Source organism: Rhinolophus sinicus, linkage group LG03 (assembly GCF_036562045.2).
Source record: "Rhinolophus sinicus isolate RSC01 linkage group LG03, ASM3656204v1, whole genome shotgun sequence".
NCBI classification, from domain to species: Eukaryota; Metazoa; Chordata; class Mammalia; order Chiroptera; family Rhinolophidae; genus Rhinolophus; species Rhinolophus sinicus.
In genome coordinates, this window is record NC_133753.1 from 57,392,094 (window position 1) to 57,415,870 (window position 23,777).

The 23,777-nt window shown below is 38.6% G+C and overlaps 1 protein-coding gene across 6 annotated transcripts in view; it reads left to right on the top strand.

Annotated features, from left to right (window-relative positions):
- Positions 1-523: 523 nt before the first annotated feature.
- The window catches only part of ATP8B4 (ATPase phospholipid transporting 8B4 (putative)), a 197,608-nt gene continuing 174,354 nt past the window's right edge, over positions 524-23,777 (top strand). The window contains exons 1-3 of one of the 6 annotated variants that reach the window (XM_074327760.1): positions 4,970-5,465; positions 9,583-9,672; positions 12,824-12,896. In XM_074327760.1, coding sequence (XP_074183861.1) covers positions 12,869-12,896 — 28 coding nt within the window. In that variant the 5' untranslated portion in view covers positions 4,970-5,465; positions 9,583-9,672; positions 12,824-12,868. Of the gene's footprint in view, positions 546-4,833; positions 4,938-4,969; positions 5,466-9,582; positions 9,673-12,823; positions 12,897-23,777 lie in introns of those variants that run through there. The other 5 variants (XM_074327758.1, XM_074327759.1, XM_074327762.1 and 2 more) reach the window with 5 other exon arrangements.

Here is a 23,777-nt window from a genome sequence, read left to right on the forward strand (position 1 = left end):
GTTTCCCAGAGGTGACCTTTAGCACCCCAAAATTTGAGTATGTGTCTTTTTTAAAACCATACCACTTTATTTTTGACATAGTAGTGGATTTATATTATTTTTAGTTTACTTTTACCTGAAATTTTAATAGCAGAGTAGGAAACTCCTCTATTCTTAAATCTGTATCCCTATCCAGGGCTTAGCTTCTAAAGAAATGTCTTCCTTCTCGCATTCTCTGATTTTTTTTTTGTTCTTTTTGTGAGTTGAGTAATAACTAAAACACAACTGTGAATTTTTTCATCAAGATGGAAAGTTCCACAGAGGAAATGGCACCACCAGCAATGGGTCAGTTGTTTGTATTGGCCAATGTAAGGAAACCTACTTTCTTACACAAAAGGTTAACTAACCAACAGGAAGTGATTGGTAGGAAGATTGAGGAAGGAGGAGTTGAATTACCTTCTTTTGGTGAACTTCAGTCCAACACCTCATGGAAATTGCCAGATATTAAACGAAATCACAAGAAGTTAGAAAACTCTCCTTTCTTTTTCGATATTAAAACCATGAGGGTACGTATGACTTGAAAGCTTTGGTGAACCTATTTCTCAATGGGAGGTGAGTGGGTTTCAACCACTGAGGAGAAGAGGGTATGGTGGGACAGGAACATTTTCAGTGTACTTCTATCATCTGGTGAACCTCATCCTGGAGCAGTGGTTTGCAAACAATTTCCTGGAGTACAGGAAGAAAATACTAAAACTTCTATTTATTCTTATTGATTTCATTAAAACTTATCGTTCACTCCAAAGCTCTTTCTGTCTTGTGCTGTTTTATGGTGTATAGAAAGGATATGCTTGAGGACTACTGTCCTAAAGAGATGAGGAGAAGGCAGGTAGTTGTATCAGAATGGAAAGAACAAGATGTGGAGTAGCTCAGAACTCAGAGGACTTCCTTCTCTTCTGATAAAGAAAATGCGGTAGCCATTTGGATAGATTCTGGAGAGAGAGCAGGGAGGGCACTGACCATTTTTGGACAAAGTAACAGAGGCTGGGTTGTGTGCTATTTATTCTTATTCTATCACTACATATGCAATTTACTCATGCATTCATTCCTTTATTCATTTAATGATTATCTCATTTGATTTTCACAAATAGCTAAAGAAGAAGGTTTTACTTTTCCTAATTTTACAACCAGGAAGTTAAAGTTTAAGGCAGGTAAGTAATTTGCGCAATATCATATCATCTGTACCCCAGCAATTCTCATGTTTTAGTGCATGGGCTTACAACGTAGACTCCAGGGCTTCTCTCAAAGAGATGCTGCTTCAATAGGTCCAAGCAACTTCTAGTCTGCTCACAGCAGGTGGACTGCTCGAGAATGTGTTTATAGAATCAGACAATAGTTTGTTCATATACATACACTATATACAATAGTTTTTTTTATTGTATATGTCCGAACCATAATTTTAGGTCAAACATACTTCTCTGTCATTTAGGCTGACACCAAGGCTTGGTTTGCCATTTCAGTCAATCTTCCTTTCTTGGCATTAAAAGCAAGCAAGCAAACAAACAAATAAATAAAAAACATGGAACTCTTGTAATGGCTAAATTCCAGGGAACTGATTAAATCTTAACTAGTTGATTTCATTGTGATTAAGTTGAATTGACTCAAAGTGACTGAATCTACTGTTTGGCAATCCTGTTCTCAACCGCAGAGCCTGTTTTCCCCTTTGATTGTAGAATCCCCTCCTCAGCAGGTCTGAATCCTCCCAGCATGTGATCGGTGTTTCATGAGCAGGCATCACATTTTGTTCATCTTTCTAGGTCTCTTGTAGTGCCCAGTAGAGCATCTGCATTTGTTGAATAAAAATATCTTTGTTAAATCCATTTCGTCCAACTATAGATTTCAAATTATGGGTCGGGGCATTCCACTTGCTATTAGATATGGGATACCTGTGGTTAATCTGTTTAATTAAAATGGTAATTCGGTGGCTTTCTTAGCTGTCTTGGCAGTAGAGCTAGATAATAGTCACAGGTTCTAAGAAATACATAGTGCTTTTATGCTATTTAGAAAAGCTTCATGGCTTCAGATTCTCAAGCATAAAAATTTCCATGGTTTCTTTTTGATGAAATATGTGCAAAGTTGGAGGACAAGGTAAGAGGGTGAATAAATGAGGGATTTATCTCAAATGCTCAGATATTTAATCAAAATTCCTTTTAACGTAATTCACTGGGTTGTTGCGAGGACAAATTGAGGTGATCACTGAGAAAGCTCTTTGGAAACTAGATTACAGGCATAAGGGATATTTGTAAAAAGTAAGATTTTAAAGCAAAATAAGGCCTCTTAAAAGTCCAGAATGTCTGGTGTTCTGACAATGTACTTGCTATCTAGTGAAGATTAAAGATTAAGCCTTGTTCAGGTAATATTATCTAGTGGGAATAACATAGCATTTACTATTTTAACCACCTTTAAGTATGTAGTTCGTGATGCTATGTAACAATTACCACTATCCATCTCCAGAATTTTTTTAGCATCCCAATCTGAAACTCTGTAACCAATAAACAATTACTTCCCATTCACCCCTCCCCCCAGTTCCTGGTAACCTCTATTCTTGGCCTATTCTACGTACCTTATATAAGTGGAATCATACAATGTTTGTTCTTTTGCATTTGGCTTATTTTACTTAGCATGTTTTCAAGATTCATCCAGGTTTTAGCATGTATGAGACTTTCCTTCCTTTTAAAATAATATTCCATTGTACAAATATGCCACTGTTTGTTTATGCATTCATCTATTGATGGACATTTGGGTTGTTTCTACCTTTTGGCTATAGTCAATAACACTGCTATGAACATTGGTGTACAAGTGTCTGTTTGAGTCCTGCTTTCAGTTCTTTGGGGTGTGTACCTAGGAGTGGAACAAAGCAGAACTTTAATTAAACCATCATTTTCTTCTACACTTTTTTGGTTACCCAGAGCAAGTGTATCTCCATCATTCATGCCCTAAAGGGTGAGCAGTTCCTTTCTTCACCTTTGATGTGCTGTAGGCCTCTATCCTTTTCCTTAAGCTCCGCCTCCTCCTTCTCCTCCTCCTCTGAATTTGGTACTTTAAGATGCAGCTACAAAGGAATCTGAAATCTGACTGTAATCATTATGTTTATACCTATAAGAAGGTCTATTTCAATTAGACCTGCCAATTGGCACAACTTCGAGGACTGACAAGTTAAGGTGAGCTAAGAGAAATTTAGTTGAAGGTACATTTAAATGGAAATTTAATGCCATACAAATGAATTATTGTGACTCTCTTTAAAAAAAGAGAGAGGACAGTGTCATATAGAGAACTATACTTTAGAGTTCAGCTTCAATTCAATTATTGATAAATTACTATCTGCTGGGCACTTTTAAGATACAACAATGAATGAAACAAGCACTCATTTTCAAGAAGCTCACATTCTAGAGGAGGCTGCATACATATTTAGTAAGCAAGAAATAGCTATACAAAAACACTCTTACTATTTATTTGTTTATTCAACATTCGTGAAGCACCTACTAAGCACTGTTCTAGGTCCTGTGTGTACGTCAGTGAACAAGGCAAAGTCCCTCATCTCTTGAAACAGAATTTCTAGTGGGGGGAGGTGAACAATAAACAAGAAATGTACCGTATTCAGCTGTGTAGTTTTCTTACAGAGAAAAATAAACAAGATAAGGGATAGAGAGTGATAGGGAGTGTGTGTATTGTTTTAGGGAGGCTGACCAGGGCAGGCCTCTCTGAGTGACTTTGAGTAGAGATCTGAATGAAATGCTGAAGATAGTCAAGGGGAAATGTGGGTGACAAGAGAGCCTGATAAAGGTAGAGTGGCAATAGCTGTAATGTTATATTCCAGAGATGGATAAAGGGCTTTGGGATTTTAAATGATGGGACAAATAAATCTGATGATCTATGATTTTAACCACCTAATTCTATGACACTGTAACATTATTTTTTATTTAAATACCCAAAGATCTATCTGCAAGAGACACTTGCAGTTTAAAAGGAATGGATATTTCAAAATGATAAAGAATCAGTGCTAGGAATCTCTCTCTTTCTCTCTCTTACAGACACACACAACACACAAACACACACACGTGCATGCATTATAAAAGCTTCTGTGCATAGGATAAACATGAGGCAGGCATTGTGTGATATTTTACCAATCTCTACTCCCGCTAACAGTGTAGGAGAAGTTAACTGATTTCCTTATATCTTCTTCAACAAAGGGAACTACCAAACTTATAATAGTTGCCAATATGATAAATTAAAACATGGTGTAGAGGTTATACTTATTTTTTTTCTAATTTAAAAAAGGTTTTCACTTTAAATATTTTAAAGAAATGATTGCTTCATTGTATTGGCTGTTCTTGGTCCTTCTTGAGGCCTCAGTACCAGGATGTTCTAGAAGCGTGGTGTTGACAATGCACAGGGGATCAGCGTGCCCTGGTTAGAGAGGCATGATTGGAACATATTTGGTTTCTATACTTAACTGCAAATCCGATGCAACTTCTGAAAATACATACATAGCTTTAGACATTTTTAAAAAGAGCCATAATCCTTTTATTTAAACATAGTGACAAGCCAAAATATTTTGTGTTCATCTAATCCCATCTTAAAAACCAGAACCCCCTCAAAGCGATTCTGAACTAAAAAGTTAAATCCGTTTCGCACATGCATTTGTTCTCTGGCATCCACGGGGTTAATTGTTTGCTTCCTCTGAGCTGAAATCAAGGAAATTGGCAAAGAACTGTCATTGCTCTGTGTATTAAACGTTGCTTGAGAGTTCTTAGCTTTCATTGATAAGAGAGTTGAACTCTCTGTAATGATTAAAAAACACACAAACAAACCATTGCTAATGCCTTCATCTCCGGGAAAAACAAGCGGGAACTCCAAAGATATTTGCTTATCTCCTTCAGCCAAGGGCTGATAAAAGTTTGGTAAGCAGAAATGGTAGCTGGTGACCCCCTGTCGTTGTCCTCTTCCATCCTTCTGAACTCTTGGTTCCCATTGAGGACGCCATCCTCCCAAGCCATCCATCCTCTAGGGAGCTTCCTTTTGTTTTTCCAAGATTAACCAGTTCTGTGCTGGGAGCGGCAGCAGGCAACTATAGAGAGAAGGCTCTTCTGGGCTTTTGCTATTTTCCCAAGGAGTGTTTTCTCCCCCAGTTCCTCACTGGTAGTGAAACTGCTTTCCTACAATGTCTTCCTCTTTTTCTGACGAGATGCTGATTCTGATCTGACGTTTAGCAGCTTCCGGTAGTGGTAAATGGTCAAGAGTATTTTTGAGTTGATCTCAGGTTTTCAAGAATGTCCCCTAGAGACCCAGCGTGTTTTCTATGTAATTACTAGGGCGTTCAGAATAGCCTGGCGTTTCTCACTGACATGGTCACGGAATGGGTACCTGTCTGATCTTCCTGCGCGACTGGGAAATCCCCCCTTTGGGGAGAGGGTTAGGTCCAGGCTGAGGTAAGTCCGTGGGGAACTTTTGAAGATTCATGAGACTAAGAAGAGTGTTAGCTCTGGGCTGTTCGGAGCTTTCTGTTTTTCTTTTCCAGGTTACTGTTTTTATCTTCTGTGTGGTTGAGGTTTAGCAAATAGTCTTGATTATTCTCCTCTCATTAAAAAAAATATTTTGGGAAGTTAGTTAGGTTTGGGAAATAGGACAGTTTCTTTTTTCTCTTGAAGTTCAAATTTTTATTTTGTTATCATCACTTATTATATGGCCATTTTTTTTCTTGGTTTGTGGGTATTTGTCACTTTCTTTGATAGGAGTTGGTTTCAGTTTTTTTTCAGGGGGTTTGCTTCTAGTACACTTGTTCAACCATATTGTTTATTCTGTGATAAATTCATGCTTTGGACATAAATAGTTTGTCACTAAGCTCTCCCTCTGAGGCTTGAGGGGTATGTTTTCAGTGCTGAGATTTGTCTGAACAGAAGAATTGATTCTTCTAGCTATTTTGTTGACAGACATGAGAGAGTCACAGGTCCCTGGCTAACAATTAACTGTTTTGACAAAAAAGGAAACTGGCAAGAAACATTATTCAGGGGCTGAAGGTTTATTAGAAAGATGAGGAAATATAGTATCACGTATGGGATTACCAACACCTGTGTCCGTGAAGTGTCACCTTTGCTCAGGTGTTGCTCCATGCTAGCCTTTACTGCAAAATATAAATTCAGAGTAATTTTTAACCTATATTTATCTATTTTGTGTTTTTATGTTGTTTCATCATACATGCATCATTAAAAGCATGGGGCCAAGTGATTTTGTGTGTGTGTGTGTGTGTGTGTGTGTGTGCGCGATATGTTATATGATATATATATGATATAGATATATATATGTTATATGATATATAAATATGATATATATATATATTTTCTATGCACAAGAGGATTTCATTTTATTCTTACATGGTAAATTATAAATTTTTACTTAGTAGGAAAAGACTTCACCTATCATTTCAAAGTAAATTGGAAATTGTAGCTCTTCCTGAAATAAAACTTCTTAATGTATGTATTCCAGACGCTTGCATGGAATATACAAGAATTAGATGCTAGTGTTCATTTTCAGGCTGTCTCATGGGAAATCATAGAAAGTGGTAACCTCCAAGTTTTCCACATTTCTAGCACATGCCTAAAGTCTTACCTAACTTCTTAGCAAGATTTTTCAAATATTAGCTAATAAATTTCTGAATGTAAGTGTTAAATATTATTGACCATTATATTTCCTTCCTTAATTTGAGGCTACCTTTCTTTCCTCTCTCCTTTTCTTTACTCAGCTCCAGTTTATTGATCACCTACCTTTGCCAGGCTCTGTGCTAGGTGCCCAGAGGAAGAGGGCACAGTAGGAAAGCCACAGCTTTTCATTTCTATATCTCCTTTTCTGACCCTTCGTTTGAGGTTGTCCTAAAGTTCCTTAGGACTTTGTCCTTCTCCTTTGATTGACTCATCCTCACCCTCTGTCTTCCCCTCACTTCTCTTTATTATTGTTCTTCCTGAGTGAGATCATTCACTCCCCATGACTTCAACGGTTCTAAATATGTTGATTCCAAGTCTACAAGTCTGTCTTTTCTCTTTAGTGCTGAGGATATTTTCAATGATCAAGAGACATTTCAAGCTCAATGTGTTAAAGCTGAACTTTCTATTCTCCCACCCCAGTTCCTCGCCTGCTCTTACACCTTTCTCTCCTTCTCCCTACACGGCTGTATTTGTCATTTTAGTTAGTGGCACACCTATCCCTTCATTGTCCCAAGCCAAAAACCTAAAAGTAACCCCAGATTTTTCCTTGTTCTGCACCTTAACACATGGGCCTTTTATAAACTCCGTCAATTCAACTGCAGAAACGTTTCTAGACTCCAGCTCCACTTGCTTGTTGTCACTGCTCCCCCATCTCTTTCCATGCCAGTCCATGCTGTAAGGGTAACCTTCCTAAAAACTCTGATAGCATGCGCTTGTATAGAGAGACACCAGGGAGCAATGACAATGGACAAAGGGGCTGGATTCTAATCATAGCATTCTCCTGCCTTCCCATTACCTATAGGATCAACCACAGCAGTGCTCTCTGTCACCTCATCTATCACATGGGGATAATGATAATCTTTTCCCAGAGAGTTTTGGTGAGGATTAAATGAGATGATATATGTCAAATGCTTAGCACAAGGTCAAGTACCCAGTAAATGCCAGTGATGAGGATGGCAATGATGAAGATGATGACTTCTTTCAGAATCCATCTCTTATCTATTTTGCCAGTCCTGTATCACACCACAGTACTCTACGGCCCCTGTAATCTGGTTGCCATGATTGTCACTGCTTCCCAAACTTTCTTTCCCTTTCACAACACTTGGTCTTCCCACATGTTACTCCTTTTGCTTGTCCTTACCTCATTTTATTGAGCAAACTCTTCTTTTTCTTTCAAATGGCTTCAACTTGGAATCAGTCTCTCTGGGCAGAGTCGTAGTGACGCTGCAAAGCAGGCTTGATGACTCCCCTCTGCCTCCATATATTTCAATCCCTCCTGCTATCATAGCCCTGAACTTGCCATTCTAATGATCTTTCCACGCATCTGTCTGTCTTCCCTTCCCTAGACTGTGGGCTTTTGAAGGACAGAGATGGGCTGATGATCCTTGTTTCCTTCTACTTAACCCAGATTTGATATAGAATAGGTACCTGTGAGTGTTTGATGATTGAACATCAGTAGGGATGGCTCTCAATTTTGTGGAGAGTTAAAAATGGATTACAAATAAAAACAAGTATTTGAGTATTAACTTTGTAGCAGGAGGCACTGTGCTAATTTCTTTATAGGCATGAGCTGATGTACTTTGTCAAAGGATCCTATGAGTTACCCTGATTTTTCCTGTTTATAGGTGGGGCTTACAGAGGAGGGGGAATTGCTGGAGGAAACACAGCTGGCAGGACCAAACCCAGCCCTCTCACTCCAGTGCTGATAGGGGAATAAGAAAGTAAGAAGAGGAAGGAAGATGACCAGGCCATGGGAGGCAGGTTTGGGAGAGAAAGGCAAGATGAGGAGAAGGATGGTGAAAAGGCACAAAGGAGGCAGTGAGAGCAGGCTAGGAAAGGACAAGAAAGAAAACTAGAAGACTAAGTAGGAAAATGAACAGGGAATAAACAAGAGGAGGAGGGGAAACAGGGTTCCCATCACTTTAGAATTTCGTGGCTAGGTAGCAGCTGCATGCTTGACAGAATATAAACAGACGTCAATATTAACATGATAACGCACAACAAAATCAATCCAATGTATATTACATGGGAAATAGAACAATTTATTGTTGAGGCATGGTAGTTAGATATAATTGCTAAGCAATATATAATTTTGGCTGTACTAACCATGATGTTTACAAATACAGGTATGCACACACAAACCGGTTTAAAATTTTTTTTACTTCTAGTTTTGCCCAATACCTACGATTTGTAAGTACTATGCCTCTTGGCAGCTGTCACTGACTCTAAATATGATTAAAGCATTATCTACACCTCCCACCTTCCCATCACACTCACCGCTGCACATATTCAGGACAGAGGCCCAGGCTGATTCCTTATCCCTCACTGGTCTCCCCTTCCAAGGCTGAGATTTCCTCTTTCTGTGTCTTAGAGCTGTGCATCAGCACCCCTATTCTGCAGGAGCCTGGCCTGGGGACCGCGGGGAATATTCTTGGGCTGGTAGGCATAGTTGCCAGCAGATATGACTGCAAGGTCATCATGTCCAGGGGTGGGAGGACTCACAGAGATTTTTGCTTTTCAGCCTCTGGGAATCTAGGGCCAAGGGGAGGAAAAGGCACCAGTAGGACCAGAGAAGATGGAGGGATCAGGAGGAGAGAAGGGGGTGGTTTCATAATCCTGCCATTGCAGCTTTCCATCTTTAGACCCCATTACTGCTCAAGCAGGTTGGGTTTTCAAAGTTCTTTTAAGTTCACCCTGGTGCTGGCCTCCCAGGAAGTCCCATTCCTGGTGGGTCATTCCTCAGAGAGAAGGTGAGTTGGGTTGGGAAACAAATACTGCAGTGAAAAATATGAAGGAAAGTGAAGGAAACAGGGAAAGGAAACTGATTTTGTTTACTGTGTTTCCTTAGACTTTCAGATTCAAAAGTTCATCAAAAGATGACTGTTTCTTTACTCCAACATCCTTTAGAGGTGGAGCAAGTGTCAGCTGGGGTATTTTGGTGAGTTGATAAATGTGCAAGAATGAAAGGACTAAATTTCACTTTCTCAGAGCGAAACTAGAATTTGCTACATAAGTATGAATCCTCCTAAAATTTGCTTGATTGCCGCTTTTGCAAGGAAAAGATTGGGTTGGAGGAAACATGGACCTGAATGTCACTTCTTAATGATTCTTATTTAAGATCATTAATAAGAGATAACTTTCACAAATCTTATAGAAATATTATTTGTTTCATACTATAGTAATTATATTATCAGTCTGGATTAATGAGGAAGAAGAGAATATTTTCTACAATAGCAAAAATGGCTAAAATGGATTTATTCAATGTCCTTAGAATAAAAAGTTCCCAAGACAATTTAGAAATGGTATGTATTAGAGAAATTAAAAGCAATGAAATACCTCTATGACTTAAAGGTAATTTTAGGAAGAGTATGGTATTGCTTTATGTTTGATTATCTAGGGGTTTTTAAAATGAGAAGTTTTACAAGGGGATCTAAAATAAGAGAGGGCAGTGTTACAAGGTTATTTACTCTTTAGTTACCTTCATGTTTCACAAACATATTTAGATTCATCTTTCATACTGGTTATCTGTTAGTACTAATTCCTCAAAGCAATTTAGCAAACCAATAAGGAGAAAGAAAAAGTTGGCCAAGGGCCAGTACTCATATTAACTTCCTGAGAGAGTGAATTTCTGCTGCCTACATTTTCATTGTCACCTGTCACAGTGTAGAGTCCCCTTTTGCTGTCTTGCTTAAAGATTCACTCTTCCTTTCACCTGCTTTAGGGACTCTGAGCCCATGAAAACAGAGCATGTTCACCTAGTCCCCCGAGAGACTTTTCAAGCCCTAACAAGTTAGCTTAGAACTCTTTGATGAGAGTTCTGTATCTGGTGGCCAGCTGGGGCCACCAGATACAGACATCATTGTCACAGAATCCATTCATTCCTCTCCCTTCTGTCATTTTGTATCTGTTGTTGTGACTATTTTTTTGGAACAAAGATAGTTCATTTCCATGGATGAAAACCCACTTTTGTTCACATTATTTCTCACAGAAAGGCTTTACCTCAAAAAATCTATTTTGTGAATCTTTTATAGCCAGAATGCCTCCTCTTGTTTTCTTCCCCCAAGATTTGCTCATTTCCTCCTTCTTTTTTGTGCTTTTCAGTTTGCCTGCAACACTCTTTGTAGTGTTAACCCAATATCGCCCACCCTTTGAGATTCTTGTTAGGCTGGCGATAGGGGTGCCCAGGAGGATGGGGACCAGCCAAAGGAAGGGGGGAGCCAAGAAAGCCATGATGACCACAAGTTTGGGGTGATATAGGACATTCTGGTACTTGGGGCTGGGGTATGGGAAGGGATAGTAGCTAAAAGGAAGTGTACTTTAGCATCTGGAAGACCTTGTTCCATTCTTCTTAGCAATTGAGGACATCAATCATTCTTTCATTTAGCAAATGTTTGTTGAGCATTACTATATGCCTAGTATGCATTAGATACTGGAGATCCAACTATGGACCAGACAGATGAGGTCTCTGCCCTGCTGGAGTTGGTGTGGACTAATGGGGAAACAGCCAATATAATAGGCAAATATGTTCTAGAGTGATAGGGACTCTGAAATGGGAAGTTCTGGATTCTGTGGGAGCATACAGGAGATGATTCTATCTCTGATTTGGGAGATTAGGGGAAGCCTCCTAGAGGAAGTGATGTATGAGCTGATATTGGAAAGATGAGTAGGAGATAGTCAAGTGTTGTTTAACAATGGGGTTAGATGGTAACAGGCAGAGGGAAGAGCATGTGTGGAGGCCCTCAAACAGAAAGAAGTATAGATGTGAGGGGGTGCAAGGAGAAATGGAGGCCGTGAGGAGAGTGATGAGAAATCAGGATAGAAAGATGAGTAGGGACCAGGTTGCAGAGGGTCCCAGGAGTCATGTTAGAATTGCATCTTTTTTCCTAAGGCCAATGGGAGATAATTGGTAGGTTTTAATTATGGACATGACCTGATGTCATTTATCTTTTCTGAGGATGACTCTGGCTTCAATGTGGACCCTGGTCTGGCTGTGCCCTCAGTAGGCTGTTGCTTTTCCTGGAGGTTGTGGATGGGAACTCATGGATCTGGGGGCATGACAGGGACCTATACTGGTTTCAGGCTTTTCAGACTCTGAGAAGTTTGTAGTGGAGCCATTGGTGTTGATGAAATTCCTCTGCATCTTACTTTCTTGTAACTACTAAGCCATAAGCATTGTTCTTCCTCTTTTTTTGCTCTCCATATGATTAACCAGCTTTTTAAAGTATGTTTACTGTATCCTGTCACACCACTTCTTTGAGCAGAAAGCAAATAAGTCATTTCTCTTGCTAACTAAAAGAGTATGCATTTAGTACCTCTGCTCAGCTTGTCATGTGTTTGCTAAGGTGCCTGAAAGTTCATTTTCATGGTCTTCTGGGTTCTAAGTGTTTGAAGTCACTTGTTTTCCCCTTTATTTATTTATTCTAAATCTTTAATAACGTTACCATATGAAGAAAATTAGACCACACGTAGGGGAAAAAAAGAATCATGACATTATTCTGGCTGTTTTGGTAATTACCTGGGGAATACTATATACTCAAGAATAAACTAATGAAAATTTGGAATTGCATTTTGTTTCTCTAGAGCCTGGCCAATAATCTCCTCTCATATTTAACTCCCACAGTTGAGTAGTGGTTCCCAGCTCTGGCTGTTGAAAGGAATCACCTATGGCACTTGAATAAAAGGCAGAGTCTTATATAAATGTCTAATCATTGTGTTGTACACCTGAAACAAATACAATATTCTATGTTAAGTATTTTTTAAAAAGAGGCAAATCCTGGAGCTTCACCCCTGAGATATTCTAATTCATAGGGTTTGGGATTTATTAGAAAATTTGTCTCAATTTAAATGCCAAATTGAAAATAGCACCCTTGTGCTTACCTCAAGTTGTCCCCTATAGCCTCTATAATAAATTATAGAATTACCTTTATCTAGTTATATTTAAGCCGAACACATGGAATCTGCTGTTCCTTATTGTGCCAATGACTTCCTAGTCATCTAGATTTGACTAGAAAGAAAGCTTAAGGATGGAAATGTATGGTTAATGAGCATTTTTCAAACGCTAATGTTATCTACTTTTCTTGTTTTCTTAGGTAGGCCAACTGCTGAGGCCCAGTGAAAGGTAATCAAGTGCAATAATGTTCAGCAGTAAAAAGAAATCACTTGGTAAGTGTTGAGTTCTTCAGATGATACAAAGTGAATATGATTTTTAAATTAAATTATATTTTATTTTGCAAAGGCGTCATTTATGTACAAAACCCACACAGATCTTAAGTGTTCATTTGATGAGCTTTGACTACTGCGTATACCTATGTACCTACTGCCTAAAAACAAGATATGGGACATTGCTATCACCCAAAACGTTCCCTTGTGCCCTTTTTCATTTATTCTCCCCGCACTCCATACAACCATCTTCTTTCTATCAGATTAGCTTTACGTGTTTTTGAAACTGACATAAATGAAATAATACGGCACTTATTCTTGTGTCTTGCTTCTTTTACTCAGCATAAGGCTTTTTGACATATATCCATATAGTTGCAAGAATAAATAGTGCCTCATGTTTTCTTTCAAAGCAACATTACATTATATGAATACACCAACATTTAAAACTAAGCTCTCTCAGAAATAATTTTGGTTCATGATGACAGGAAACACATGTGGTTTTCTTGTTTGGCTAATTGGTCTAGCTGAGCAGCGTTAACAATAGTTCTGTTTCTTTAATACAGCATCCTGGCCAAAGAGTATTGATGTTCTCTTTTGTCTCTAGTTAGTCAGTGACAGAGTATTATGTAATTTTCCCTTCAATGCACATGTGTTTAATTTATTACTGCTATTTTCTTTATATTTGACCATAGACTTTTTAGAGACTAAAGGCTGGATTAGAGTTTACCTAATGCCTTGTTCCTCCATCTAATAACATCTCTGACAGGTGATTAACTTACCTCGATAGGCAGTTGTTTCATGGTGCAATCCATTCCCTTGTTGGACACTTATTTATTGCAATATTTAGCTTCATAATGAGCTGAAATCTGTCTCAATGTAGTTCCCACCCAGAGGTCGTTAGTTCTACCCTCTGGGGCAATGCTTTCATATTCTCAGTACTAACCTAGAGTTTAGAATGACTGTCATCATTTTTTCTTTTTCAAATGAAATTATTTATTTATATCAAATCACTAGTACAGTCTTAATACTGTAAACATAAAATTAACCAGCTTTAACTGGGACAAGTTTCTAATAGGATTTATTGTTGTAGGTTCTGATATGTTTCGGTGACTTGGGTGGGTCTTTATCTGCTATGGCATTGATTTGCAGAGAAAGCTGAGGCCAGTCCCTTCCTCTTGGACTTGTTACAATGGCCGTGTGACTTGAGGGAGTGACATTTGTGTCACCATCATTTGCAGCATCATAATTGTGAATGATGCATCTTGAGGTTATATTAGTTCCTGTAGATCTGGTAATAGTCTGGAGTGCTTTTATAACATAAAATATTCACCCATTTATGCAGTCAGTCAACAAATGTTTTTGAGCCCCTGTGGTATGCTAGGATAGTGCCGACCTTTCTTGACTTGAAGTAGCTTTTTAGTAATCAATACAATACACATATCCTCACACAATTGTTAAGTTTACAGTAGCAATAACTTAAAAACAGTTTACTAAACATCATTACAAGTGGTGTATTTGCCAGAGGAGCACAGACTAGAGACCTCCTAATCAGCTTGGAGTTGTCAGGGGAAAAATCATGCAGAAGTGGTATTTTACCTTAATGAGATATTTAATATCTGCAGCATTTAATTAAGGTGTACTCACACTTATATAAACACAACATCATCAGGAAGTCCGCCACGGTGTTGTGGGAAAACAATAATTTTCTTCCAGATATGCTTTATTATTTATTATCTCTATATTTGTATAAGTCTCACATTCTTCAAGATGTGAAAAATTCCAGCTAATTGACTCAAATCTTTAAATATGAGGATTACAGTCTATTTTCTGTTGGTTCTTTGTAATTCACCCTTTCTGTGTCGCTCGATGGGAGGCCCACAACAATCATTTTAAAGTATGTATGTGCTTTTCTATTCTACAAAGCAATCAGGAAGAGTGTTGTTCATGTATAAAATACCTAATTAAGACTTTATGTAGTTTGGTAATATGGGAAGCAAAAGAGGTAGATAATTAAAGGCTTTCTTTAAACAAGCTAAAGCTGTTTTGGACTCCAAAATGTGCGGGTTGTGGAGTCAGCACACACCACTCCACAGGGAAGTCCTTTAGTGTGTTTATGGGGAGTGGGGTGGGAAAAATCAGACCAGGGTCACATTATGTCTTTCGTGGGCCCTTCCTCCAAAAAATGCTGAAAATTATATTTTACGATTGTGGGTACAAAGACAAATATAATCCAGGTTGAATTCATTATTACGTGTCCATTATTATTACATATGTTTTTTCTTCTGACTTTAAAAATATTGTGAAAATTTAAACTTTTTTGTAATAAAAAAGTATTGTGGGCCCCAGACACTGCATCTACTGTGCCTACAAATGAGGCCATTCTTTGGCTGAAGTTTATATACCTGCTTCTCAGGCATTTTTTTGAGCATATACTATGTAGCAGGTACTGGGTTGGTCCTGCAATAGAGGATTGGTGATAAAAATGATGCATAAGACATGGAACCTCCACTTACAGGTACCACATCAATGCCTAGAAAAGTACATGTATGTGTGTTAGTATGTGCGTTTAAAGAGTTTTATTCTCCTTGGGTTTATCACTTATGGAACAATAGCAACAAATCCAAAAGCTGTTTTTCAAGTCGTTTTGCAGTTACACTTGTGAAGGAATTAGTTTTCGTTTGACCTTGCTTTTTGTCTACTATAGTAATTTGTCTGTAAAATTGGATCTTTTTTTCCAAACTCATCGATTTTCTTAGTTTAACTAAAAATGTTGCCAATGAATGAAGTGCCAGTCATCACTGCCTGTCAGTGACATACGTAAGACAGTGCTGATTTCATAAAATCTCTCTCGTAACTTTGGGGTTAGTATTTGCTAGTGAATTCTCTGCTACATTTTAATGACTATTGGTGTCCAGAGAGGAAAGGGCATGGGGAATTTTCTTTGGTACTACCAGAGCAAAGGTCCATTTTCTGGATCCCAGCACCATCTGACATAAGGCAAAGGGTGATGGGGGAAAATTACAGAGGAAGAGCTAATGATCTTAGCCCTTGTGGCTAAAATATTTTTAAAAAACATAATGAAAACACACTTTTAGTTCTGCTCTGAGGGACTTGGAATGGAAAATAACAGTGAGGTGAGCTGAAGTTTAAGCTTCCTTAGCTTCATGGTAAGTATGCTTCTGGTAGAGATTTGAGGTCAGGAGGGTAACAGGGGTGGATGGATGTGTGAAGATCAAGCAGGACCCTGAAGGCTTTTGTAAGAACTCGCTTCTTTGAGATGAAGAAACATGGGACATTTTGAGCAGAGGAAACATAATTTTTGTGGTCGCCAGAGTAATGCCCTCTGCCCGCAAAACTCCCATGTCCTAATCCTTGGAACCTATAAATATGTTACCTTACACGGTAAAAGGAACTTTGCAGATGTGATTAAGTTAAGGATCTTGAGATGGGAAGATGATCTTAGATTATTCAGGTGGGCCCCATGGAATCACAAGGATCCTTGTAAGAAGGAGACACAAGGGGCAGAGTCAGAGATGTGACAATGGAAGCAGAGGTCAGAGCGATGTGGCTGTGAGCCAAGGAAAGCAGGGAGCCTCTAGAAGCTGGAAAAGGCAAGAAACAGAGTCTCCCCTAGAGCCTCCTGAAGGAACAGAGTCCCACTGAAACACTTTGAGTTTAGCCCTGTAAGATCCATTTTCTGACTTCTGACTTCCAGAATAAGAGGATAATACATTCGTATTGTTTTAAGCAACTAAGTTTGTGGTGATTTGCTAGTGCAACAATAGGAAATGAATACAACTGTAAAAGGATCATTCTTGTTGCTCTCTTGAAATTACCTAGCTCATAGTGGGTGGGGTAGAAGCAGGGAGCACCGAGGGGAGGCTATGGCCGCTGAGGGAGGTGAGGTAGCTTGGACGAGACTGAGGGCGGAGGAGGGGGTGAAAAGAGGACAAATTTCTTTTCTTCCCTAAGTTCTGGCTCCACTATCTCTTTTAAAATATGTGTTATCTGAATCCTTCACAAATAAATGAAACGAGGATACAAATTTTCTTTTGCTCTTTTCACACTTGGTCCAATAGCCTTTTAGGAGGAATAGCTGAAGAAGAACTGGAGATGTCTTCTTGCAAAGCCCACATTTTGCCCCATCTTAGGTGGCCCAACACCCCTACCAAATTCCTTCTCTTTTCAGTAAATGACTGCAGCTCAGCTTAGATAAGGTGCTTGGCAGAACACCCTACCACACTCCACAGTTTGTATACAGCAGAAATTCCCTTCAGAGTAGCCTGGGACAAGTGAGGATGCCTTTTAACGACCCATCTGGACTTGACTTTTCTTTCCTCTGGTTTCTGTGACTCCCTAGGCCTCTCCTCTTCCTTGCTGTGTGGGTATTTGTAGGCATGTCTGCCCTTTGAAGGCGATCACTGTCTTGTTTGTTTTTCCTTCACTGCCTAGAATAGAGCCTTGCTCAGAGGAGCTCAAGAAATATTTCTGGAATAAATAAATCTCTTTGTCTTGGCTCCAGCAGATTTTATTTGCCACATGGATTCAGGGGCCTGAGACACAGAAACCAATATGTGCTAAAAACTCAATTTATAGACTCATGCATTTCAAAATGACAACCGCAAGCTTTGAAAAAAAGTTTCTCTTATAATCCCTGAGATATCAAGCAGATAAGAGATCTCCTCAGATTTCCTCTCATGTGTCCTTTTTTTTCCACTTGTTTTTTCCCCCTCTCACTTTGTGAAAGGTGGCTTGCTATCTCTTGGATGGCTGGAATATGTCTCACCGTGGAAAGTTAAATGTCCTCTAGCTTCTTCTAGGCACTTGTGATCCTTGGGAGGTAGATCTTGATTTCTTTTTCTTTTTCTTTTTAATGGGGATGCTGTAGAAAGATATAACTATTTTCATTCTTTACAGAAAGCATTCTGATCCTGGCCCAGTGCATAAAAATGTGATTTTTCCCCCCTATAGATAAGTACATTGTAATAGAATGTAGATAAATAAGCAGCATTCTAAAACAGTAAGTTTCGAACAGGAGTTTGGGAGAGTATTCTCAGCAAGGACTGGCCAAAGGATCCCAGGAGAGGGCAGACAGGTTCTCTAGGAAGGCCTCCTTTGTGAAACACAGAAGCCTGGAAACAATGGAATGTAAGAGATTACAGGGCCACAAGGTTCATTGGGAAGGGGCCTGTGATTTGAAGTACATCCTGGAGTAATGCATTCAACGAGAGAGGCCTCTTCTCTGTCTTCTTGATCTCCGGACACAGACACACACCAGTGTACAATTTCTCAGTCATTCAGCACAGAACCATGCACCATCCCCTTATATACAGAATTTCTTCTAAGCTTGTTTTACAAGACAGGCAGTTCGGTGCGTGAATTATGACTACTACGTGATCTGCTCAGTCTTTATTTTGTTCATTTGTAAAGTGGGGCTCAGACTAATAATATGTACCAAACAGAATTGTTTTGAGGGTTGATGAAATAATGAAGGTGAAACACTTCAAATAGTAGCTAGCTTTTAACAAAGACTCAATAAATATTAGCTGTTATCATTATATCACAGTAAGTCTTAAATCTCCAGTTGTGAACCTACACTTGGAAAGCTTCATGCCAAGGGCTTCTATGAAGATTTTACTGATTTTACTTTTACTTGTAACTTGTATAATACAATTCATGGATGCTGGAAGAAGAATGAATCAATAAAAAAAATTATATATTTATTTGAGAAGCTATAGTAAGCCATGGGAGGAATAAAACTCCCAATAAATCAAAATTTCCAAATATCTGGATCTGATGAGCAAATTGGCTAGCCAAGAGGAGAACAAACTCATGGCCCTTTATTATTTATTTGAATCTCCTAACTCTGTTTCTGAGATTTTCTGTGAGGACAAGAATTAAAAAATATATATATATATTTATGGGACAATTTTGTTTTTGCCTTGATTCTCTTTAGTTTCCTGCTTAAATGTCAATTAAGTCCCACCAGCTGCAGGTCACCACTGGGTTTCAGTAGGAAACCCCGATTTGGGACACATATTTTTTAATTGTATTAGAATGTGCTCTTGGAGTCAAATCAGGAAATCTTGGAGGCTGGGGCACTCTTTTCTTCAAAGCTCTCCCCACTCATTGTTCTTTTCTCATGTCTTTAATGAATTAGTTTGGCTCCCAAACACACAGACCAGATTGTGAAGAATGAAAGAAAATTAAGAAAGGAAAAAGCTTAAGTTATTGATTTGGCTTGAGGGGATTTTTCTGAGATTTCTGACCCAACCCCCAAAACCACCACCACCACCACCAAAACCCACATGATACTCCATGTTTAGAGACATTCTTCAGCGTTTGGATTGGGACCAATCTTGCTGAGGAAATATCAGTGCATGCCATTAGCATTTTGTACAGAGACCCCAAATTCTCCGTGCTTCATCATTTCATGACTTTGGGGATCTAAAGCCAATTGCCTGAAGGCTTTCTCCTAAACCACACTTGACGAAGGGCAAAATACTCTGGTGTTAATCGAAGAAAGACACTCCTGTTCATTACCGAGGAACTCATAGTTGTGATCACTCACGGGTCCTAGTGGAAGCCTCCTAAACCTTGCGCCTACTCTTGGTCTCGTTAACATAGCTGCTGCATTCATTAACTGGTCTTACATACTAAGGTGTTCCCAGGCAAACTAAGAAAAAAAGATGTAAATGATTTTATTCTCTTGCCTATCCAGTGGAAGCTGGATAATGTTTAATTTATTAATTATGAGGGAGAAGAGTCCAGATTGGGAGCTGGATGTTGCCTTTAGAGGATCTGGAGTAGAGTCAAGGGGTGTTTGCCAGTTTCTACTGAAAATATTCAGAAAATTACTTCAGACCCTCTTCAGAAATAATAACCTAAGCAACTTTAAGACTGACTATCCAAGCTTGGGTGATTTCTTTTTTTCACCTTTTATTTGCCATTTTGTTGTTGTTTTAAAAAGAGTTATTTTTTGTTTTTGTTTTTGTTTTTTGTATTTTTTGTTTACAAGGTGCTTTGCATGTATTTTTCTCACTTAATGATGGCAACACAAAGTGGCATTATTTTACTGAGGAACCATAGGTAAGGAGAGACCATAAGTTTAAATGTGCTCACACAGATAGTTTGGTGGAAGGAGATCTTGGGTCTCTTCCTCAAGATCCAGACCTCTTTTTCTTATATGAGAGTTCTTTCATCAAACTCTCATTTTTATAGGTCCAAAAATTCTTGCTAGCATGGGAACAACGTCTTGACTGCAGTTAAAAATTTTCAGTAGAGTAGTGTTATTTCTTTCCCATCTTTTAAATCTGTGTCTTAGTGATCTGATAACACTTTTGGATTTTCTAGATGCATGTCTTTCTTCCAAAGAAAAAGACAAGCATACATGCAAACATAAGTGAATATGGTTTTATTATTTGAAATCAGGATTGACACAAACAAGCCATCAGCTCTATCAGATAATTATTTTTGGGGAGGGAGGGTGTAAGTAATCCTGAAACAAAATGTTCCCTAACATTTAACTGATTTATAAATGACTTCATGAAATCAATGAGGTACCCTCATTTAGTTATCTTGGATCATACAATAAGAATCACATAGTTCAAATATTCTATAAGTGCTTCATTGATACTTTATTTGATTGAGGCAAACATCAAATTATATTGGCCTTTATAAGTCTTGGGGACTGAAGGCTATATCCATCACCCTACATGGATTTTGAAGGCTTAATTACCTACTTTTCTATATTCTGGAGCAGATTCAAAACAAGTGTCTAAGATAATTCTTTCTGCTCATGTCTATTCCTTGGCTAATTGAAATGGTGAAAAATGACTTCCTATCCAGACATATGTCTTTGTTAGTCTCCTCAGCTGTCACAAAAGAATGCTAACACTATTACCAGCTTGATCTTTTGTTTTATGGATCTGTGCTTAGCTAGCAACACAGCATAGCAGCCCTCTAGGTATTTTCTGGGAAATTCAATCTCAAGTTCACAGGCATTTAATATTTAACACAAGTGCAGTTGAGAGAAATGATAATTAAGATGATTGCTCAAAGGACATGTAGTTCATTTGTTCATCTAAATATCCTAAAATACATTCCTGAATTTAATCAGCTCAGCAGTGACTGAGTACAGAGACTCTCATTGGGTCTTCTGAATTGTGTTTGGGATGATATCCCTAGAGCTGTTGCTCTAAAAAACTCATTTTATATTCTTTATATCATACAATGACTTCTTTGTGAGGATTTGTTAGAGAAATTATTGTTTAAGCCAAGAATGAATACACACTTGTACTTGTCCTGAGAAATTGGTTTATTTTTACTTTATAGGCCATGAAATAAAGGGAAATAGACAGATCTTTCATTTTTCTGTAGAATTTGTAGCCTGCCTGGAACAGGTGTGTAGGTCATCATGTCAGGCATTTTTATTTTCATTGTTGACTCAAGGATCATCATCCTTGCTTCTATATTTTCTTCCACTACACTTTACTTTTAAAATTTAAACTGTTACTTTTCCTATTACATATTCTTGAGTAGTTATTTTGGAGATGGTATTGCATGTATACGCTCTTGCATGTCTAAAAATGTTTTTATTGCCCCTTCACAGCTGATTGATTATTTGGCTGGGTATAGAATTCTAAGTTCAAAAACATTTTTCCTTAAAACTGTAAGGCATCATATCACTCCAATGTCCTCTATCATCCTTATTGCAGAAATTTCATGGTCTAATTCTTGTGTCTCTGAGATTAACCAATTATTTTTTCTTCTGGAAGTTTTTAATATTTTCTCTGTTTTTCGAGCTCAAAATTTTATGAAGATCTGTGGGTCCATTTTCATCCATCCCCATTGACACTTGCTGGCCCTTTCACTTTGAGGAATTATGTCTTCCTTTGGTGCAGAGAAATTTCTTCTATTTATTTGATTATTCCCTCCCATCCATTGTTTATGTTCCCTTCTCCTAAATTTTCCTTTCACATTTTTCTCCTCATTGTCATATATATATATTTCTTCAATCTTATTTTTCATTCTACCATATAATTTGTCCATTAAATATTTTTAATTTCCAGGAACTTTTTCTTGCTCTCTGTTTTCTTTGTTCCTATCAACTTGTTCTTCTTTCATGGATGCCACATTTTTTTGAATATCTTCAAGGTACTAATTAGAATTAAAAAGAAAAACAACCCTTTTCCCCATGTGTTTTCAGCATTAACTCTTCCCCTTGCATCCTTCTCCTTTGTGCTATTAGTTTTTCTCATATTTCTGGTTACTTATGGTTGATGGTTTGTATTTACAAATGAAAGACTATATGGATTAGTGCAGTTGCAAAGGTCTTTTGCCCTGCCAAACCTTTCCTTTAAATAGGAAGGCCAGTGATTTAGCCAGTTCACAGAGAGGCTTTTCTTAGTCTGTTTTAGCTGCTCTAACAGAATACCATAGACTGGCTGGCTTACAAAACACACAAATTTATTTCTTCCAATTCTGGAGCCTGGGAAGTCCAAGATCAAGGCATCAGCAGACTTGGTGGCTGGTGAAGGCTTGCTTCCTGGTTCATAGGCAGCTATCTGCTTGCTGTGTCCTCACATGGTGGAAGGGGCAGGGAGCTCTCTGGGGCCTCTTTTATAAGGGTACTAATCCCATTCATGATGGTTCCACCCTCATGACCTAATTACCTTCCAAAAATGCCCAAATACTATCACACTGGGGATTAAGTTTCAACATATGAATTTTCAGGTGATACAAACATTCAGTCTATAGCACTGTGGGTTAGCCAGGAAGTCTGGTAAATCCCACACCTGCCTCAGAAAGACAGGCGTTCCTAGGGTCTGAGTCTGCCATAACAGCTGTGTTGGTTCAGAACTGCTTCTCTCTTAGGCCTGAACACACACCCTTGGTTTCCTCTCCAGGCATGGTGCCTAGTCTCTTTAGTGGGCAAGGAAGGACGGTATGGTAGGGACCAGTGGCTCATTTATTATTTAATTATTCTGGTGATGCTCGAAAACTAAGGTGATCAGATAATTTATTTTCCAAACTGGGACACTTTTGAGACTGAAAGGGGACCCTATTAATTATTTTGCTAAGACAATAGGCATAAACTGGGACTGTCACCCTATCTACAACACACTCTCAATCTTTGTATTTATTGAGTGAATTTGGAACTCCTCTGAGCTCCACTGGGAAGACGACTCTTCTAATTCTTTTGGCTAGAACTATTCCCATCCTTTCCTTTCTTTTTTGTCAACTTGATCCCATCTCATTTCTGTTTTATTTTCTAGAATTTCTTTAAAATTTATGAAGCTCTACTAACCCCTACTCTTATTTTCTAGCACTGTTTTGTTGTTATTCTTTTTTTATTTTATTATTTATTTATTTATTCATTTTAAAATATTTTTATTGGGGCAGAGAAACAGGACTTTATTGGGGGAACAGTGTGTGCTTCCAGGACTTTTTTTTTTTTTCCAAGTCAAGTTGTTGTCCTTTCAGTCTTAGTTGTGGAGGGCGCAGCTCAGCTCCAGGTCCAGTTGCCATTGCTAGTTGCAGGGGGGCGCAGCCCACCATCCCTTGCGGGAGTCAAACTGGCAACCTTTTGGTTGAGAGGACGCGCTCCAACCAACTGAGCCATCCGGGAGCTCAGTGGCAGCTCAGCTCAAGGTGCTGTGTTCAATCTAAGTTGCAGGGGGCACTGCCCATTGTCCCTTGCGGGACTGGAGGAATCGAACCAGCAACCTTGTGTCTGAGAGCCCACTGGCCGATGTGGGAATCGAACCGGCAGCCTTCGGAGTTAGGAGCATGAAGCTCCAACCGCCTGAGCCACCAGGCAGGCCCTGTTATTCTTTAAAATATATATATATATATTTTTTCTGTCATTTCAGTGGGATGTGA